Source organism: Felis catus, chromosome B1 (assembly GCF_018350175.1).
Source record: "Felis catus isolate Fca126 chromosome B1, F.catus_Fca126_mat1.0, whole genome shotgun sequence".
Taxonomy (NCBI): Eukaryota; Metazoa; Chordata; class Mammalia; order Carnivora; family Felidae; genus Felis; species Felis catus.
Genome location: NC_058371.1, coordinates 74,154,243 through 74,174,173, shown reverse-complemented (window position 1 = coordinate 74,174,173; position 19,931 = coordinate 74,154,243). Strand labels below are relative to the sequence as shown.

Here is a 19,931-nt window from a genome sequence, read left to right as displayed (position 1 = left end):
TCTGGCCTTGCCCCCACTACCTTTAAAAAAGTATTTATAGACTGTGCGTTTTAGAAGAAGTATTTTTTTTTCCTGGTCCTTCAGTTTTGCTGTACCTCTTCACCCGCCGCTATTCAGACATCAGAGGGAATGACCAAAAGCTAATACCATGTTGGCACATCTTCCCTCAAGGGCTAAACACCCCTTCCCCTTCGACCAACAGATACCAACACATCATTTTAAAAGAGTGTTAGCTGATATCATGTACATGCACATTATAGGGAATCTATGCAGATCAAGTATAAAACATCATCTCTTCTTTTTTTTTTTAAATTTTTTTTCAACTTTTTTTTTTTTTTTATTTTTGGGACAGAGAGAGACAGAGCATGAATGGGGGAGGGGCAGAGAGAGAGGGAGACACAGAATCGGAAGCAGGCTCCAGGCCCCGAGCCATCAGCCCAGAGCCTGATGCGGGGCTCGAACTCACGGACCGTGAGATCGTGATCTGGCTGAAGTCAGACGCTTAACCGACTGCGCCACCCAGGCGCCCCAAAACATCATCTCTTCTGATAACATTTGAAATAAAATAGAACCTTTCTTCTGCAACATGAAAGATGTTCTTTTGAGAATCTTTTTTTTTTTTTAATTTTTTTTTTCAACGTTTTTTATTTTATTTTTGGGACAGAGAGAGACAGAGCATGAACGGGGGAGGGGCAGAGAGAGAGGGAGACACAGAATCGGAAACAGGCTCCAGGCTCCGAGCCATCAGCCCAGAGCCTGACGCGGGGCTCGAACTCCCAGACCGCGAGATCGTGACCTGGCTGAAGTCGGACGCTTAACCGACTGTGCCACCCAGGCGCCCCGAGAATCTTTATCTCAAAGTTTTCTTTTGTGTTAGTGAGAGTAGATGAGATACAGAGGTGATGAGTAAACTTGATGGAGTGGAGTCCAGGATTTCCGTAAAACGACTACCATGTACGTCTAGTTGAAGCTGGTAACCAAAGGGTTAACGGGACTGGGACTAATCCACAGCCGCAGACTAAGAACCATAGCTGCAGGTTTTTACCCAGACCATTTTGTTTGCCTTTTAAAATTCCTGGACTCTCCTCCTGCAGGGAGGCAGACCTGAGGCTTGTCCTCCCATGTTCTCCTTTGGTGGCCTCTGGATAAACCCTTTCCTTGCAGCATACTCCATGCCTCCAAGTGATTGACTTTGTGGGCGTTGGGCAGATGGACTTGGGTTCGGTTACATGGTGAGAACCAGGTGGTCTAAGTAAGATGTTTCTGCCCAGCAGTTCTGTTCAGTTTATTCTGAGTTTAATTCCATTGCCAATTTCATTTCCTAAACCCCAAAATCTGTTTCAGGAGACTGTTTCTTTTTTTACCATTTAATTTAATTTATTTTTTTAATTTACATCCAAGTTAGTTAGCATATAGTGCAACGATGCTTTCAGGAGTGTATTTCTTAATGCCTTTACCCATTTAGCCCATCACCCCTCCCACAACCCCTCCAGTAACCCTCTGTTTCTTTTCCATATTGAAGAGTCTCCTGTGTTTTGTCCCTCTCCCTGTTTTTATATTATTTTTGCTTCCCTTCCCTTATGTTCATCTGTTTTGTATCTTCAAGTCCTCATATGAGTGAAGTCATATGATACTTGGTCTTTCTCGGACTAATTTCGCTTAGCATAATACCCTTTGGTTCCATCCACATAGTTGCAAATGGCAAGATTTCATTCTGATTGCTGAGTAATACTCCATTGTATATATTTATACCACATCTCCTTTATCCATTCATCCATGGATGGACATTTATTTGGGCTCTTTCCATACTTTGGCTATTGTCGATAGTGCTGCTATAAACATGGGGGTGCATGTGTGTCCCTTCGAAACAGCTCACCTGTATCCCTCGGATAAATGCCTAGTAGTGCAATTGCTGGGTCGTAGGGTAGTTCTATTTTTAATTTTTTGAGGAACCTCCATAGTGTTTTCCAGGGTGGCTGCACCAGTTTGGATTCCCACCAACAATGCAAAAGAGATCCTCTTTCTCTGCATCCTCGTCAACATCTATTGTTGCCTGAGTTATTCATGTTAGCCATTCTGACAGGTGTAAGGTGGTATCTCATGGTGGTTTTGATTTGTGTTTCCCTGATGATGAGTGATATTGAGCATTTTTTCATGTATCGGTTGGCCATCTGGATGTCTTCTTTGGAGAAGTGGACTCATGTCTTTTGCCCATTTCTTGACTGGATTATTTGTTTTTGGGTGTTGAGTTTGAGAAGTTCTTTATAGATTTTGGATTCTAACCCTTTATCTGATGTCGTTTACAAATATCTTCTCCCATTCCGTCGGTTGCCCTTTAGTTTTGCTGATTATGTCCATCGCTGTGCAGAAGCTTTTTATTTTGATGAGGTCCCAATAGTTCATTTTTGCTTTTGTTTCCCTTGCCTCCAGACAGAGACGTGTTGAGTAAGAAGTTGCTGCGGCCAAGGTCAAAGAGGTTTTTGCCTGCTTTCTCCTCGAGGATTTTGATGGCTTCCTGTCTTACGTTGAGTTCTTTCATCCATTTTGAGTTTATTTTTGTGTATGGTGTAAGAAAGTGGTCCAGGTTCATTCTTCTGCATGTCACTGTCCAGTTTTCCCAGCACCATTTGCTGAGGAGACTGTCTTTATTCCATTGGGTATTCTTTCCTGCTTTGTCAAAGATTAGTTGGCCATACATTTGTGGGCCCATTTCTGGGTTCACTATTCTGTTCCGTTGATCTGAGTGTCTGCTCTTGTACCAGTACGATACTGTCTTGATGATTACAGCTTTGTAGTATAGCTTGAAGTCTGGGATTGTGATGCCTCCTGCTTTGGTTTTCTTTTTCAAGATTGCTTTGGCTATTCAGGGTCTTTTCTGGTTCCATACAGATTTTAGGATTATTTGTTCTACCTCTGTGAAGAATGCTGGTGTTACTTTGATAGGTATTGCATTGAATATGTAGATTGCTTTGGGTAATATTGACATTTTAACAATATTTGTTCTTCCTATCCAGGAGCATGGAATATTTTTCCATTTTTTTTGGGTCTTCTTCAATTTCTTTCATAAGCTTTCTATTGTTTTCAGTGTATAGATTTTTCACCTCTTTGGTTAGATTTATTCCTAGGTATTTTATGGTTTTTGGTGCTACTGTAAATGGGATCGGTTCCTTGATTTCTCTTTCTGTTCCTTCATTGTTGGTGTGTATAAGAATGCAACCGATTTCTGTGCATTGGTTTTATACCCTGCAACTTTGCTGAATTCATTGATCAGTTCTAGCACTTTTTTGGTGGAATATTTTGGGTTTTCCATATAAAGTATCATGTCATCTGCGAGAAGTGAAAGTTTGACCTCCTTCTGGCCAATTTGGATGCCTTTTATTTCTTCGTGTTGTCTGATTGCAGAGGCTAAGACTTCCAATACTATGTTGAATAACAGTGGTGAGAGTGGACATCCCTGTCTTGCGCCTGACCTTAGGGGGAAAGCTCTCAGTTTTTCCCCATTGAGGATGATAGTAGCGTTGGGCCTTTTCATATATGGCTTTTATGATCATGAGGTATGATCCTTCTATTCCTGCTTTCTTGAGGGTTTTTATCAAGAAAGGATGCTGTATTTTGTCAAATGCTTTCTCTGCATCTATTGAGAGGATCATATGGTTCTTGTCCTTTCTTTTATTGATGTGATGAATCATGTTGATTGTTTTGCGGATATTGAATCAGCCCCACATCCCAGGTGTAAATCCCACTTGGTCATGGTGAATGATTTTTTTAATGTATTGTTGGATCCAGTTGGCTAATATTTTGTTGAAGATTTTTACATCCGTGTTCATCAGGGAAATTGGTCTATAGTTCTCCTTTTTAGTGGGGTCTTTGTCTAGTTTTGGAATCAGGGTAACACTGGCGAGTCTAACTATTTCTAAGCAGTGCTTACGCATGTGTTTGACGTCAGCCACTATCAGTGTGCCATTGTCTAAGTGTGCCTAAGGCACGGCATTGATGTCTAAAACCAAAATATCAAATTCCTCTTGTGAATCTGATTTAAAAAATGAAATGATATGATGAAATGAAATGATAGAAGTGCCAAAAAACTGAAGGCATAGCTTCCTCTCTCTCCATGAAAACTTAAATGTCCTTCCTGGTCATTTCTGAGCACAATTCAGTCCATTTCCATTCATTAATATTTACATGGTCCTGTTGAAATAAGTTGTAAACATTTGTTTTGAAACAAAAACAGAAATCTGTTAATCCATAGACACCTTGGCTTTTTTTTTCTCCTGCCTCACCTCTCATTAAAAAGTCTAGTATAGATGAAAATATTATTGGATTGATTAACTTTCCTTTGCTTTTTGTATTTATTTAATCCAGAAAGTGCTCTGTCAGGATATCTTGTATGTTTTCAGGAAGAATATACTACATATGAGGTACTGAGTCTTTGAAAATACTGCATGAGTAAATCAGTACATGGAAATCAGCCTGGGACACCCAGGTGGCTCATCGGTTAAGCATCTTGATTTTAGCTCAGGTCATGATGTCATGGTTTGTGAGTTAGAGCCCTGCATTGGGCTTGCACTGACAGCGCAGAGCCTGCTTGGGATTCTGTCTCTGCCCTTCCCCTGTGCTTTCTCTCTCAAAAATAAATAAACTTAAAAAAAGAAATCAGCCTGATAGTTTTATAACATCTGAGACTTCGTGGTTTGTTAAATGTACTGAAAGCTTCTTCTTAGAAGTTTCTTCAAGTTGGGATTCTTCCAAGAACTGCTGAGTGAGAGGGTGGGATTTTGGCAAAACTCTAAAATAAGGCCCTCTCTTGTTGCATATCCTTGATTGTAGTATTAGTTTTTATTATTGTTTCTTTGTGAAATCTAATATATTTTAATATGGTTATTAATGCAATATTAAAGTAATATGCAGTTATGACTTAAGATTGCATTTGCCTAAAAAAGTGATTTTGCAAAGACTTTATTGGTCTGGAAGAGAAGTTAAGGAGCATATGGATTAGGTAATGGTGGGGGAGGTTTTTGTTTTTAAAGTATAATTTAAAAAAAAAATACATTCTCAGTTTACCTAGGGAAGCCTGACTAATTCTCTTGAAGAAACTGAGAGATCTAATTTTCTCTTGCTGGGGTGCCTGGGTCATTCAGTCATTTAAGCATTGAACTCTTGATTTCAGTTCAGGTCATGATCTCCCTGTTCGGTTCACGGGGTCAAGCTCTGAGTTGAGCTTTGCACTGACAGCGTGGAGCCTGCTTGGGATTCTCTTTCTCTCCTTCTCCCCTGCCCCTCCCCCACTCATGCACACATGCGCGCGCGCTCTCTCTCTCTCTCTCTCACTAAAAATAAATAAACATTAAAAAACATTAAAATTAACAATTCTCTTTTGCTTAATTTCTGTGCTTTTATACTTTGTTTCTAGGTACCAAAGGGAGAAATAAAGGAGAATTTACAAATCTTCAAGGGGTAGCTGCGTCTACAAGTGGAAAGATATTAATTGCAGACAGCAACAACCAATGTGTACAGGTATGGCCCCTAATTATGTACCTTTGTTTACACAATAAAACATAATTGCATACTTTCCTATGTAAGAGTTTAAGATCCACAGTACGAGGAAAGAAAGGGAAACTTTTAGTAGACTTTTCTTCAGCTAGAGTTTGCATGGTCTGACCTCTAGTACATATGACAAATGTTCTTGACTCCTTTTTCCTCACTAATTCCTGTGCTAGCGCACATTCCAAGGGATGTCATTTGTTTTGCAGATATTTTCCAATGATGGCCAGTTCAAAAGTCGGTTTGGCATACGAGGACGCTCTCCCGGGCAGCTGCAGCGGCCCACAGGAGTAGCCGTGCATCCCAGTGGGGACATAATCATTGCAGACTATGATAATAAGTGGGTTAGCATTTTCTCTTCTGATGGCAAGTTTAAGGTAAGATTAAACTAGCAGTTGGCTTCTAAGCAGTAGAGAGAAGGGATAGGAAATACAAGATGAAGTTCAACAAGTTTTCATACACAAAAGACACGCTGACTTTGTTGCATCTAAGTTTTATGGAGCGTAACAATGATATTATCATAAATTTTATACATCTGAAACAGTGGCTTCATTTTGTAAAGCAGCTAGGTTCAGTGGCTTTTTTTTACATATCATCAGATTTACCTAAATTCAATGAAGAACAACTGAGAGAAAAAGGTATTGAAGAGGCAATTGAAATTTCCTAGATTAACCTACAGATGGTCAGGTATGAAGTGCCTTCTACTTTCTCAGGCCTTTGATAGATGATACGGGAGAAACGGAATCATAAAACACGGTTTTATAATTGAAAAAACCTACAAGCCCCTTGAGGGAAAAAAAAAAGACACCAGAAAGGATATAAAACAATTTGTGTCAGCCTCGAATCAGTCATGCATTGTTAGGTACAATCTGAGAACCTAGTGTTAAAGTGTGTAATACAGGAATCTGAAGGACAAGAAAATGGCAGCTGCACAGAGGAAAGGTGAGTCGAGCTGCACTGGAGGGGGAGGGGGACGGCGGGGGGCCATCATTTGACAGTTTTGCTGGTGTCCCTAGCATCATCTGTTTCTGCATCAAGAAAGAGTAGAGAGCCCTCTAGTGACAGCAGAAATCTCTTCTGAAGTGTTATTAAAGAGTATTATTATGCAGCCCACTTTCTGCATTTGTTCACAAGATTAGGAGGTACTTTGTCAAAGGTGTTTTTTGAAGGCCATACGCACTGTGCCTTCTGCATTGCCCTGTCCAGCCTGCTGGAGGCTTCTCTTTCAGGTGACAACGTGAACTTTTATTCAGACCAGACCAACCCTTCGGAATGCCAACTCTGCAGCTTTTAACTAATGATACAACTTTCCTTGAGTTTCGATAGTCTCGTATGTCCCATTTGGATTAAAAAAAATCTATTTTGTAGGATTTGGGTAAGGATTAAATGAGATTTATTTCTGGATTTTATACGTGGCTCATATGAAATAGGCATCTAAAAAATGTTCTTTTCCATTGCTTCCAGTAACCCTGTCCAAAAAATGAAGTCTATTTGATCAGCTGTGATTTGGACTTCATGACCTCATGCCAGCACCTGGTCATCACTTCCTTGTCTAAATGTTCAGAAACGATGCTCTTCATAATCTATTTTGGAATCCTGAAGATTACGCAAAGTTCACTCATTTGTGTCTTATTGGAGGAATTTATATTTTTCTTTTTAAAGTTATTGGATCCCTACAGTCACCTCATCATTTTTATTAAAACACATTATTTTCATAATTATTAACCCTCAGATTGGAGCTTTTGTTTTGTGTGGGGCAGGATCTTTTCAATCTAGGAGAATAAAAAGCCACAGTTTTTAATTCTACCATAGTATACACAATTGTTCGATTGTCTTTGACGTTTTTTTGTTCCCCTAGAAATTTGATGACTCTGTATGATAGCCACATACACAGAAAGGCCTCTTGCCTTTGTGTATCTCTAACTCCCTCATCTTCTTTTGTATTTTCATAATTGCGTTTGTAGTAAGACATACCCAAATATAACAACTTTAACATGAATAAGAAGGAAGGCTGTTCAGTGACCTTTTGAAAATATCCATCTAGTTCGGAGACAACCCATTTCTTCTTGTTACGTACTCTAGCAAAATCATGACTTGTCTCTCTAAATGCATAAATGAATGCTAAAATAAGTATTGAAGCAAGAGTTTTAAATCTAATATACTGAAACATTTTATACCTAACATAGTAAAATAGGTTGAAACAGGAGTTTTATATCTAAGAGAGAAGGGCTTCCTGAATTATGCATTTTTTATTCAACGGTTCAATATTTTATACGTAATAGACACTCTTCCTGGAAGATTGGATTCTCATAATTGGAATACTATTGGTAGTAATTGGAATAAACAAGGACACTCATGCCCTCTAGAGGATTGGGGGAATGGATATGGTATAGTTTCACCTTACCCTTTTTTTTTTCAATAGGCATTGATCAGGGGATAAAGGGATAGCAAGTGAAAATAGTTTAGTAGTGTATGGGAGCTCATCCAACTGACCATACACATGACCCTTTACTCAGAGATACTTATTTTCTTTTTCAGTGGGATTCAGTAAAATTAAACAGGTGCTCAGAAAGACCAATCTTTGACACAAAAGTGGATTCTTTGTATTTGTTCCTAATAGTTCTAGAGATACAATAGCTTATCCCATTTTCTTTCTTTCACTCACCAGATTCTTAGCCCTAATTTTCATTCTTCTCTGCGTCTAATTTTTTCCTTTCCATCTTTTCTGCTGATTTATATCTTCCAGCCCATCTAGGAACCTTTTGTGACCCCAGAACAGATACAGAGGCCTCTGGCCACCATGTTCTAAAATCATCCCTTCCTCAACTTATCGACCTTCTTGTTGAGTTAAATACTTTTATTTAACTGTTCCAAAGCTAGGGTCTAAAATATCTCTGTTTACTATCCTATTTAAGACAGGGGACACATTGTCAGGCCAAATTCAGTAACTCTTATTTCACATGGTAGAATCTTGTGCAGCTAAACTGGGAGTGATAAAGGGAAAGGAAAAGGAAAAGAGGTTTTGACTCAACATTTAAGGTTTTTGTTTTATTTTAAGACCTGGCTCTTACTACATGGCCATAATCCTTTATTTTCTGTTTTTATTCTACATAATTATCATCTGCTTGGTATTATATGGCTGAGTCATTCTAAGTAACAACTAGTGTTAATAATGTCAGCCAGTAATAATATTCTTGCTGTAAAAATCAGAGCGTTCTCTCTTCCTTTTGATCTCTACTGACATATGTTCCATTACAACATGAAAGAAAGTATACAGTTTCGTTAATAAAAGCCATTATGGTATAGCCTCTGATCTCTGAGCTAGATTGCAAAATGAGAATCAAATTTATTACAACAAATTCCCTTGCAAGAATATCATTGTTTCCTTCCTAAGTGAATGTGTCTCTTTGTATCAAAGAGATCAAATGTGAATCTCATTTATAAGCTTACAAGAATAAAAGATCACACAGGGTCTCAACCCCCACTATGAACAGTCCCTATTGGCTCTCTCCATACTCTCTGCACATACCTGCATGTCTGTTAGGAAGGAAGATAATTCTGAGGGTCAGGTATGAAACCAACTGAAGAATGGAGAGAAGGAGAATGGATGCCATATGTTGTGCTTGGCACTCTATCCTTCAGAATCTACATGACCCAGGAGGTAAATACAGTAGCTGCCATTTATTTTACAGACAAGAAAACTGAGGTTCAAACTTGGAAAGGGAAGAGTGAATTTTGCTCTGAAATTTGGATCCTGGGTTTGAATGAACTGTGGTATCTAGGAGGAAGAGGAACTAGGAGGGGCACCTGGGTGTCTCCGTTGGTCAAGCATCCAATTCTTGATTTTGACTCAGGTCACGATCTCACAGTTCATGGGTTCAAGTCCTGGTCCTGCATTGGTTCTGCACTGACAGCCTGGAACCTGCTTGGGATTCTTTCTCTCTCTGTCACTCTGCCCCTCCCCCCACTCGCCTGTGTGTGCTCTCTCTCAAAAGAAATAAATAAAATAAGGAACTAGGAAATCGGGAGGTGTTAATTTGGGTTTCCTTTTTTTAAATGGTGGAAATGAAGAGCTAAATTTGGTTTAATACTGGTTGAGTTTAAGATGATAACTTGTAAAATAGGCCGGGACTAAAGATACGGATTTGAGACTTTTATGTACAGAGGTGAAAGTTGATGCCATAACAAAATGAGATCTTAGAAGAAGTATATAAAATTGCTCTATCCAATTTGATAGCCACTAGGACAGGGATTCTGAGGTCTTGAAATGGGATGAGTCTAAATTGAGATGTGCTATGCATGTGAAAAACACACTGGATTTCAAAGGCTTAGTAAAAAAAAATGTAAAATAGGGGCGCCTGGGTGGCACAGTCGGTTAAGCGTCCGACTTCAGCCAGGTCACGATCTCGCAGTCCGTGGGTTCGAGCCCCGCGTCGGGCTCTGGGCTGATGGCGCAGAGCCTGGAGCCTGTTTCCGATTCTGTGTCTCCCTCTCTCTCTGCCCCTCCCCCATTCATGCTCTGTCTCTCTCTGTCCCAAAAATAAATAAACGTTGAAAAAAAAAAATTAAAAAAAAAAATGTAAAATATTTCATCAGTAATTTTAATATTGATTATATGTTGAAATGATAACTTTTAGATATGTTAGGTCAAATATAATATATGATTTAAATAATTTTCCTTTTTTCTTTTTGTTTTTTTTTTTTGATGTTGTAATTAAGAAAAATATTAATTACATACATGGCTCATGTTATATTTCTATCAGGCAGCACTAATATATAGAGAAAAAATAAGGGGACTAAAACAGAACCTAGGGTAATGAAATTATTTTGGAATTAAAAATTTTAATTTAAAAAGTAATACATGCAAATAGGTATTTGATGCTAAGGGCACCTGGGTGGCTTAGTTGGTTAAGCATCTGACTTCAGCTCAGGTAATAACCTCACAGTTCGTGAGTTCAAGCCCCGCATTGGTCTCTCACTGACAGTGCAGAGCCTGCTTGGGATTCTCTCTCCCCGCCCCCCCACCACTTGTACACACACACACACACACACACACACACACACACACACACACACCATCTCTCTCTCTAGCAACAAACAAACCTTAAAAAAAGTATTTAAAATAACCCTACAGATAAGTATAAAATGAAAAGTAAGAGTTTCTCCTTCCACCACTAATATCAATGGTTTCTTACTGGTCTCTTCCAGGAATATGTATGTATACATATATAAACACATTTCATTCAGGTGGGCTCAGACTATACTCACTGTTCAGTACCTTGCTTTGTTTAATAATATATCTGAGAAAGCATTTATAAAGACACATAGAGATCTACTTGACTCTCTAAGCCTCTGTGGTTCGTGCATCCCCCTCACCAGGCAGTCTTTCTGGCTGCTTCCTCACCTTGGGTGCTCCTTCTCCTTCCTTGTTTATAGTGACCTGTTGCATTAAGTTTTTGTTCCCTATGGCTTCTAGGGTAGCCTATTTGAATTCTCTCAGATTTACCAAACACTCAATACCAGACACATTAAACAGGACCCAGTGAACGTGTTTGTCTCTGCAGTATGACTGAGACATCCTCCAGGAGAGGGGCTGGTCTTACTTGTCTGTGTCTACTCAGTGCCTGGAGTCATTAGCCATACAATGGGTGCTTTATCACCCACCAAATGTTTGCAGAGTTAGTAAATAAATGGGTGAATGAGTAAAGTACTTTATAATGGAGCTATAAATGGAAGGATATAAGATAAGCATCTCCTAGCAAACAGGCATTTATATAGTCTACTCAGAAAAATGAGTAAGACTTCAAATGCATATGGTATGTGCTTGATAGAAATCTAATGTTTTTCTCCCATTTTAAAATACTGAAAACTGGGGCGCCTGGGTGGCGCAGTCGGTTAAGCGTCCGACTTCAGCCAGGTCACGATCTCGCGGTCCGTGAGTTCGAGCCCCGCGTTGGGCTCTGGGCTGATGGCTCAGAGCCTGGAGCCTGTTTCCGATTCTGTGTCTCCCTCTCTCTCTGCCCCTCCCCCGTTCATGCTCTGTCTCTCTCTGTCCCAAAAATAAATAAACGTTGAAAAAAAAATTTTTTTAAATACTGAAAACTGGAACCATTCAATCATCAGGGTTACCCAAAATAATGCTAGACTTTTAAAATTAATGTATTCGGCTAATAACTTGTTGACTACCCGGTTAGGCACCAAGAAGTATGCTGGGTCTGAGTACACAGTAGTAGACAAAACAGACATAACTCCTGCCTCCATGGAACTTAACACTGGTAAAGTTCAATGGCAGATTCTTGGCAGTTTTGATATTATGATCTACAATAACAATGATGATGGCTTCCCTTTAATGACTACTTAATATGTGCCATACTCTACACTAAGCATTTTATCTGTGTTGTTTTACTTAGTACCTATCCCAAAAATGCCTTTGGAGGTTACTAAAGGTTTTTTTTTTTTTTTTTTTTTTTTACATTTTTAAGTATATAAGGAATCTGAAGCTTAAGGAAATCAAATCCATTTGTGCTATACCAGATGTGTCTAAAACAAGCGACAGGCATAGAACAGCCTTCCTACTCCTGACCCAGTGATCTTTTGCCACACCGCACTGCATCTTTACAAGGGAACTGTGACCCCAGTTAAGGGGATTCTAGAACATTCTTGGTGGTGATCCTCTTAAAAAGTAAGGATTTCACATAAATCTTAGTAGCAGATAATGGATGTGACAAAAACAGGACATCATTGTGACATATGAGTAGCTGTGCACCCCCATTTGAAGGTTCAAGTAAGTGTTTACTAAAAAGGGTGTCTGTCTTCATGTTCTGTAGTGTTTTAAACTTCATTTTCTGTACTTGTTTCTAACAGACAAAAATCGGATCAGGAAAGTTGATGGGGCCCAAAGGAGTCTCTGTGGACCGCAACGGGCACATCATTGTGGTGGACAACAAGGCGTGCTGCGTGTTTATTTTCCAGCCAAATGGGAAAATAGTCACCAGGTTTGGTAGCCGAGGAAATGGGGACAGGCAGTTTGCAGGTACACTCGATGGTAATATGTAAACCCCCTTTTTTACACTTCTTCTGCTCACATTTGCATGATGTTGGAGCATGTGGAAGATGCCTTAATCCCCAGTGTGTTTTCCGGCTTTAGGAAAGATACTGGGGATAAAATCTAAGCAAAAGCATGATGAGATGCTTCTCAATTACTCCGCCAGCAGTAAGTTGAACTGCGGTCCGTGTGTGGTTTTTATTGACAGCAGTTTACAGCTCAGAAGTCCAATCTTTGAATATTAAGTAAAACCTAAAATTTAAAATAAAAATGTTTGAGGAACAGTGGAGTAACTCCAATTTCTACCTGGCTGTAGCTTTGTATAAGAGCGAGCTTCGGAATGAGAATTTTTTCCACCTTTCTAGATGATGGTAAGAGAGCAGGACTTTAGAAAATTTGCTGAGTACAGGAAGGGCAGTTCTGTTACGTCTCTTTCTGGTGCACCACTTTGCAAGCACAGGCTGACTTAGTTTTTAACATCTGCAAGAAGAGGCTGAAAACGGTATATTAAATTTTCTTTTTGAAAGGATGCTTTCGGCATTTGACAATAATTTGCATAATCATTTTTGTGCCTTGTCTCCAGTTCTGCCAGGTTCTGAATGTCACCCCAAATTACAAAATATGGGTTTCTGCTCTACTTTTTAAAAAAAATATTACATATGGGCGTCTTTTTTCCCAGTACTAAGACTCCCCACATCCTCCCTAAAGGGACTAACATGTACTCAGAGAAGCTGGCAGATGTGACTTTCAGACGGTGCTGCAGAGAATGAATTCTGATGCTTCTTGCTCGTTCCGCTTCGTTAAGGCTGCTGGCACTCTTAGCTTGATGTAAACGAAGCCAGAGTAGACAGTCCCGAGTGTAGAATGATAGAGGACCTAGGCCATCTGGAGCCAGAGTTCTAGCTGAATGATCTTTCAAGAGCCGAGTCTATAATTCTTTGTTCTTTCTTAAATAACTAATATGTTGAATTTTGTAACTGCTACGTGGTTGTAATCATTTTTATTGTTAACAGTAGTCACATATGTTTTTCATCTTTATTGCAGGTCCCCATTTTGCAGCCGTAAATAGCAATAATGAGATTATTGTTACAGATTTCCATAATCATTCTGTCAAGGTACTATAAACACACCATTTATTGTTCACTTTTAACTGCTGTTATTGAGAAATCAGACTGAGAGAAAATAATGTAATACTCCCATATATGCACAGGAACTAAAGGAATGAACCTGAAAGAGTACATTTTGCTTCTCCCTAAAGATGCAGGTTTTAATTTGGACCCACAGAGTTGGGAGAGTCAGAAAATCAAACAAAATGCGGTGGCGACAAGCTTTTTAATTTGAAATAGCTATAAATGGAGATGACTTAAAAATTAAACTTGAAAAAGCAGTTGCTTGAACTTAGAGAGGCAGAACTTTCCAAAACTTAATATTTTGCCTCTATTCAATACATTAAAACAAGATCACTTTTTCAATTATCTGCATCATAAGGCGTTTCAAACAAAATTAGATATCCGAACTCCGCTAATATCTAAAATCTGTGCAGATTTTGTGAGGGAAATAGCCCTAGTATACATTCCTATAGATGTTTCAAACTTTAGAGAATGCCTTCACACACTTGGTGTTCCCCAGAATACAGTGCCCCTTCCCCTCCGCCGAGCAGTGTAGTACATCTTTCTTACTAGGTGTAGGGGGAAGAAAGATTTGAGATTTATTATGAGCAAATCAGGACATCCAGAAATGAAAACAAATTTGTGACTTACTGAAACGAGAAAATGTTTAATTACATTCTAGACCGCGGTTCCTAAGGTGGGGTGCATGTTCCACTGAAGGCACGCCAGGTGGCCATTGGCAGTGCACTGGCAGACATTTTCTTTTTTTTTTTTTTTTGTTTAACGTTTTATTTATTTTTGAGACAGGGAGAGACAGAGCATGAACAGGGGAGGGTCAGAGAAAGAGGGAGACACAGAATCTGAAACAGGCTCCAGGCTCTGAGCTGTCAGCACAGAGCCCGACGCGGGGCTCGAACTCACGGACCGCGAGATCATGACCTGAGCCGAAGTCGGCCGCTTAACCGACTGAGCCACCCAGGCGCCCCCAGACATTTTCATTTTAAGAGTCATGTGTTTATTTTTAGGGTTACCCCCTGTTTACATCAAGTGGTACTGGTTTGCACTTATAGAAGTGATACAAAGTTTTCCTTGTAAGTAAATTCGTTAAAATTTTTTAAGGTGAGGCCTTTTTAAAGGAAGGGTAAGAAGGAAACAGGATAGGTGGCATATGCCAGTGACTAAAGTTTGCACTTAGAGACAACCATCGGGCAACCAAAGTTGTCAGTGTTGGTGACTGGAATAGCTATGTAGGGATAGGATTTCAACACCCAAAGGCACTCTCTCTCCTGAGTCCATCACCACTTCATTTCCCCCAGGTTGTCCCAAAAGATACATTTAACCCAAGTAAATGGAATGGTTTTGAGCTTTTTTTGGTGGATGCAAAGTGTAGGGCACAGTGGGCCTGCCCCTGATGGGGCAGGAAGAGGGGAAAGGATGCCCACCATTGCTTGCTTCTCAGGCTGCTTCCTGCCACGTTGTGTCTCTGGAGTTGCTGCCATAGTGGGGGAGCTCATTCCCCACTCCCTTACCTCCCTCAGTGTCTCTCTCTACAGGAGGTGTCTTGGTAAACGGAAGAGGACATTGGGAAGAGTAGTGCTGGGGAGGAGGGAAACAGCAAAGAGGCAGAAGGGACTGGGCTCTGGACTGCCCCCCCCCCCCCCCGCCGGGGGTGCTGTAACAGTCCTGTGTGATGAGCTTAACGATAACATAGGCTGTCCTCAGACTTCCTATCCTTCACTCACTTAATAGGGGAATCATTTAACTACAGGGCATTTAACCAGAAGATAACTCATATGGATCAGCAAAGGCCAGCAGACGCCTGGTATAGATGCTGCCCACCCCCACCGGAAGACAGTCCTATTAATCAAGTTGCTCTTTTCTACTAAGCGCAACTGTGGCCTCAGAGCCTTTCCGTCCCAGTGCTCCAGGCAGCCTCTATGAATCAACTGGCATTGGTATGTGGGAGGACTCCTAGTTACCAGCCCTGGCTGACAATGTAGAAGGAAATAAGACATATGTAAGTAATCAAAATGCAAGGCAGATAGCGATAAATTATTATTTTAGTATAGGTACATATAAAGTTCTATAAGTATCCCGAAGAAAACAAAGAGCAGATTTCTGTAACTAAGACCATCAGGGAAGACTTCCAAGTGGAGGTGGTATTTGAGGTGAGCAGAATTTTGAAATCAGGAAAGGATTATCATCCAAGTGATAAAAACTTGCTATAAAAACTTGGATGAAAAGCAAAGCTGTAAAAACTATTTCAGCTCATGCATCCGCCTCTTAATATGTTTTCATCTGAATAATTTATAAGCAATTAAATGACATTTTAGGTGGGAAAAATAGAAGCTACAAGAAACTTGTAATTATTAAGATTCTGAAAACTCTTCAAGTTTTCAGTACAGCAGAGGTAGATTATTTTACTAATTTGAATTCAGTTTCCCTCTTATTTAAGAAAACCAGTGTTTTTTTCTCTTCTGTTTGGCAGCTGTTGCCATATAGCTTTTATGGAATAGTTGGGCTTTTGTTTCCCCTGTGACACGTGGCAGTTAGCAGTGGTTCTGGATTCAATTCATTTCTCTCTTGGTAAATGTAAAAACTGTGCCTATAGGTCGGGGCTAACAAATGGTCTAGTTCTTTAGCCACTTTCAGTGTGTATTTTGTTTTCATTGCAAAACAACTAAATTTGGCATTCTGCATCATTACAAAATGGGGCAGAAGCATTTGTGTTTTTTGCAGTAGGCCAAGGAAAACACACCTCTTCAGAGAAATAAATACAAACAAATAAAAAGATTATTGGTAGGACTTATTAAGGGAAAAGATCAGAGAGTAATAAATTGTGTCCTCACCAGCATACAAACAGTTTCATTGGCCTTTAAAACAAGAACGTTCTGTGTGAAAGGAGATAAAAGGAGTCAGGAAAGATTTTTAAAAAATAATCTTAGCCAAAGCTAGTTCTTGTCTTGTCCTTTCCAAAGAACCAAAGAGGTAGCTTGCTTAGCTGGCAAGTTATGTAATTAATTCAAGAAGCAGTCATGATTCTTTATCTTAAAGGGAGTTTAGCCTTTAGAGATGGTTTGTCTCCCTTTGCTTCTCCAATGTACATAACTAAAAGAGAGTCATTTTAATCTTTCATGATCACAGAGACGGCAGTAGGAGAATCTGTAAAAGGCCCTGAGATCATTCTCAAATTAGGTCTGCACTCGGGTATGGTGAACTCCCTCTGTTCCACGTTTCAGGAACCCTTACTCTCATGGCTTTGCATGTAATACGTTTTGATTTGTTAATGGGTCCTTCAACATATGTTGGCTGCATCATAATGGAAGCTTAAAATAATATCCTGGAGATACTTCACAGCCATTAAATACCATCTGAATCAAGATAAAATTATGCTTACTGTAGCTTACAAATAACCACATAATAACAATTTATTTCTCTCCAAATCAATAATCTGTATTTGAGACATGTACTTTAACACTCCATTAATAAGAATATTTAATTAACCACAACAAGCTATTGCTTGTCTAGATCATATATTAGAGAATTTGCTGAAGAGTTCTGTGTACCTCCCCAACTTCTCTCAGCCCGCTCCCCTCAGTATGCTCCATCCATCAAAGCCTTAGGGTCATATAACCTATCTATTTTAACTAAATATATATTCTGAAAAAAATATATTAAAAAGCCCTTCTCTTATTCCTCACCTGTGCCATAACACGCACACACCCACCCACACACACACTTTTCCCTTATATTCCCTTATAAGTGTGAAGTCCAACTTGCTCTTTCTCACGTTGACTTTGTAAAATGGTAATAAATTCTGAGCACCCAGCCTAACAGAAAGCTCCACGGTCCTGATCCAACTTTGATCATCCCTCCTGTTAGAAATAGTAATATTTCTGTTCTTGAAATTTAGCTATTTATTCAAAGGCAGGAATAATAATACTGTTGAAAATTATAGCTCCACTTTCTTATCCTGCCTTATATTCCTATATATTTTATAATTTATAACAAAAGTATTTTTCATATAAGTATTCAATAACCAGATAGGAGCTAGAAATAAGAACTGATTTAACAAATGATAAATCAAATTTATATAGTAAATTGGGGAACCATAAGTAATATAGGGGTCTACTTTGTAGATTTTTTTTGTTTTTTTTTTTTTTAGAATGTCTTAACTCATAATAAAAAATCTGCTGAGATACATATTTTTTTAAAACCCGTAATGTTGGCTCAACTATTTTTGGTTTAAAATAAAATCACTTAAAAATATCTCATACAGGTGTTTAATCAGGAGGGAGAATTCATGTTGAAGTTTGGCTCAAATGGAGAAGGAAATGGGCAGTTTAATGCTCCAACAGGTGTAGCAGTGGATTCAAATGGAAACATCATTGTAGCAGATTGGGGAAACAGCAGGATCCAGGTAAACTCATGTAATGCTAATGTATTTGTTTAGAGTGACGGGTGTTTGTTGAAAGTGAAGAATTGGCTGTCTCCCAACTGGGATGTTTTCCATTGTTCATTGGTTAGGTTTTCATAGACTGTTTCAGGAGAAGTGCTAAACTAAGGTGGAGGAGAGGTGGAGTAGAAGGTGGAGGAGAAAAACATCAACAGGTTACCAGAGTGAAAACCTCTGAATTGGGAATTTTTAACACAAAAGTGTTTGTGCATAGAACTCGAGAGGTCCATCCATTGAACAAAAATATATTACTATTTTTACTAGCTTCCAACTAAAAACTCATTTTCTTTAATTATGAATATAGGCAACAATCACCGTAGTTTTAGGAACACCTATAACTTTGTCACCAAGAGGAATCATGGTTGCAGAGGTCTTGAATTGTCATATATGCTCATCACTCTTTCAGAACCAGTCAGTGTTACATGACAATTTAGATGAGATGGATCCATCGCCATTTCTTGTTATTTAATGTGTTGGTTTAAAAAGCACACATATTGGGGCGCCTGGGTGGCTCAGTCGGTTGAGCGTCCGACTTCAGCTCAGGTCACGATCTTGCAGCTCGTGAGTTCGAGCCCCACGTCAGGCTCTGGGCTGACAGCTCAGAACCTGGAGCCTGTTTCAGATTCTGTGTCTCCCTCTCTGTCTGTCCCCACCCACCCGCATTCTGTCTCTGTCTCTCTCAAAAATAAATAAACATTAAGAAAATTAAAAAAAAATAAAAATAAAAAGCACACATATTACTATATCGCAGTTTTGTACAATTTTGATAACTATGTTTTAATAATGATTGTTTTCCTTTATAATCCCATGTATTTTGTTTTATGCATTTAAAAACATTATTCTGCTGAATAACCTGAGTCAAAGAGGAAGTCCCAAGGAAAAATTTAAAATATACTGGCCTGAATGAAAGTACAAATATAGCGTATCAAAGTTTGTGGTGTGCAGCTAAGAGGGTCCTGAGAGGAAGATTTTTCCCCCAGCTTTATTGCGATATAATTGGCATATACATTGTGTAAGTTTAAGGTGTGTAATACGATTCGATACACTCATATATTGCAAAATGATTACCACCATAGCTTTAGCCAATACTTCTGTCACCATCACGTTACTACCATTTCTTTTTTGTGGTGAGAACATTTAGATCTCCTCTCTTAGCAAAACTTTCAAGTATATAAAATTGTTTTATTAACTATAATCACCATACAACGCATTAGATCCCCAGAACTTACTCATCTTCTAACTGGAAGTTTATACCCTTTGACCAACTTCTCCCCATTTCCCCCACTCTCCAGCCCTGGCAACCACCATTCTACATGAGAGGGAACTTACTGGCACTAAGTGCTTACATTAGAAAGTCAGAGATCACGAATCCCAGCTCCTACCTCAAAAAAGCCGGAAGTAGAGGAGCAGAACAGTCTGAAAGCAAACAGGCAGGAGGAAATAGTGCAGATAGGATCAGAAATCAGTGTAGTGCAAGGCAAACAATAGAGAAGAGCAGTGAAACAGAAAGGTGGTTCCTTGGAATGATCAGTAAGATGACAGACCTCTAACGAGACCGCTAAAGGAAAAGACACAAAGTGCTAATATCATCACAGACTCCGCAGGCATATGGAAGTTCTGCGAACTCTACATGTGCATTTTTGACAATTTAGATGAGATGGACCAATTTCTCAAAAAGTACAAATTCCACAACTCACTCAATATAAAATAAATAACCTGAATACCCCAACACCTGTTAAGGAAATGTAGTTAATAATTTTAAAACTCGCCAAAAATAAAT

The 19,931-nt window shown here is 39.2% G+C and overlaps 1 protein-coding gene across 10 annotated transcripts in view; it reads left to right on the top strand.

The window, feature by feature from the left end:
• TRIM2 (tripartite motif containing 2) overlaps nt 1-19,931 on the top strand; it is a 119,631-nt gene that overhangs the window by 92,743 nt on the left and 6,957 nt on the right. For 7 of the 10 annotated variants that reach the window (XM_019828831.3, XM_019828832.3, XM_023252759.2 and 4 more), the window contains 5 exons: nt 5,411-5,514; nt 5,751-5,918; nt 12,406-12,586; nt 13,631-13,701; nt 17,975-18,115. In XM_019828831.3, the coding sequence (XP_019684390.1) occupies nt 5,411-5,514; nt 5,751-5,918; nt 12,406-12,586; nt 13,631-13,701; nt 17,975-18,115 (665 nt within the window). Of the gene's footprint in view, nt 1-5,410; nt 5,515-5,750; nt 5,919-6,747; nt 6,917-7,005; nt 7,267-12,405; nt 12,587-13,630; nt 13,702-17,974; nt 18,116-19,931 lie in introns of those variants that run through there. The other 3 variants (XM_011281615.4, XR_006596684.1, XM_011281618.4) reach the window with 3 other exon arrangements.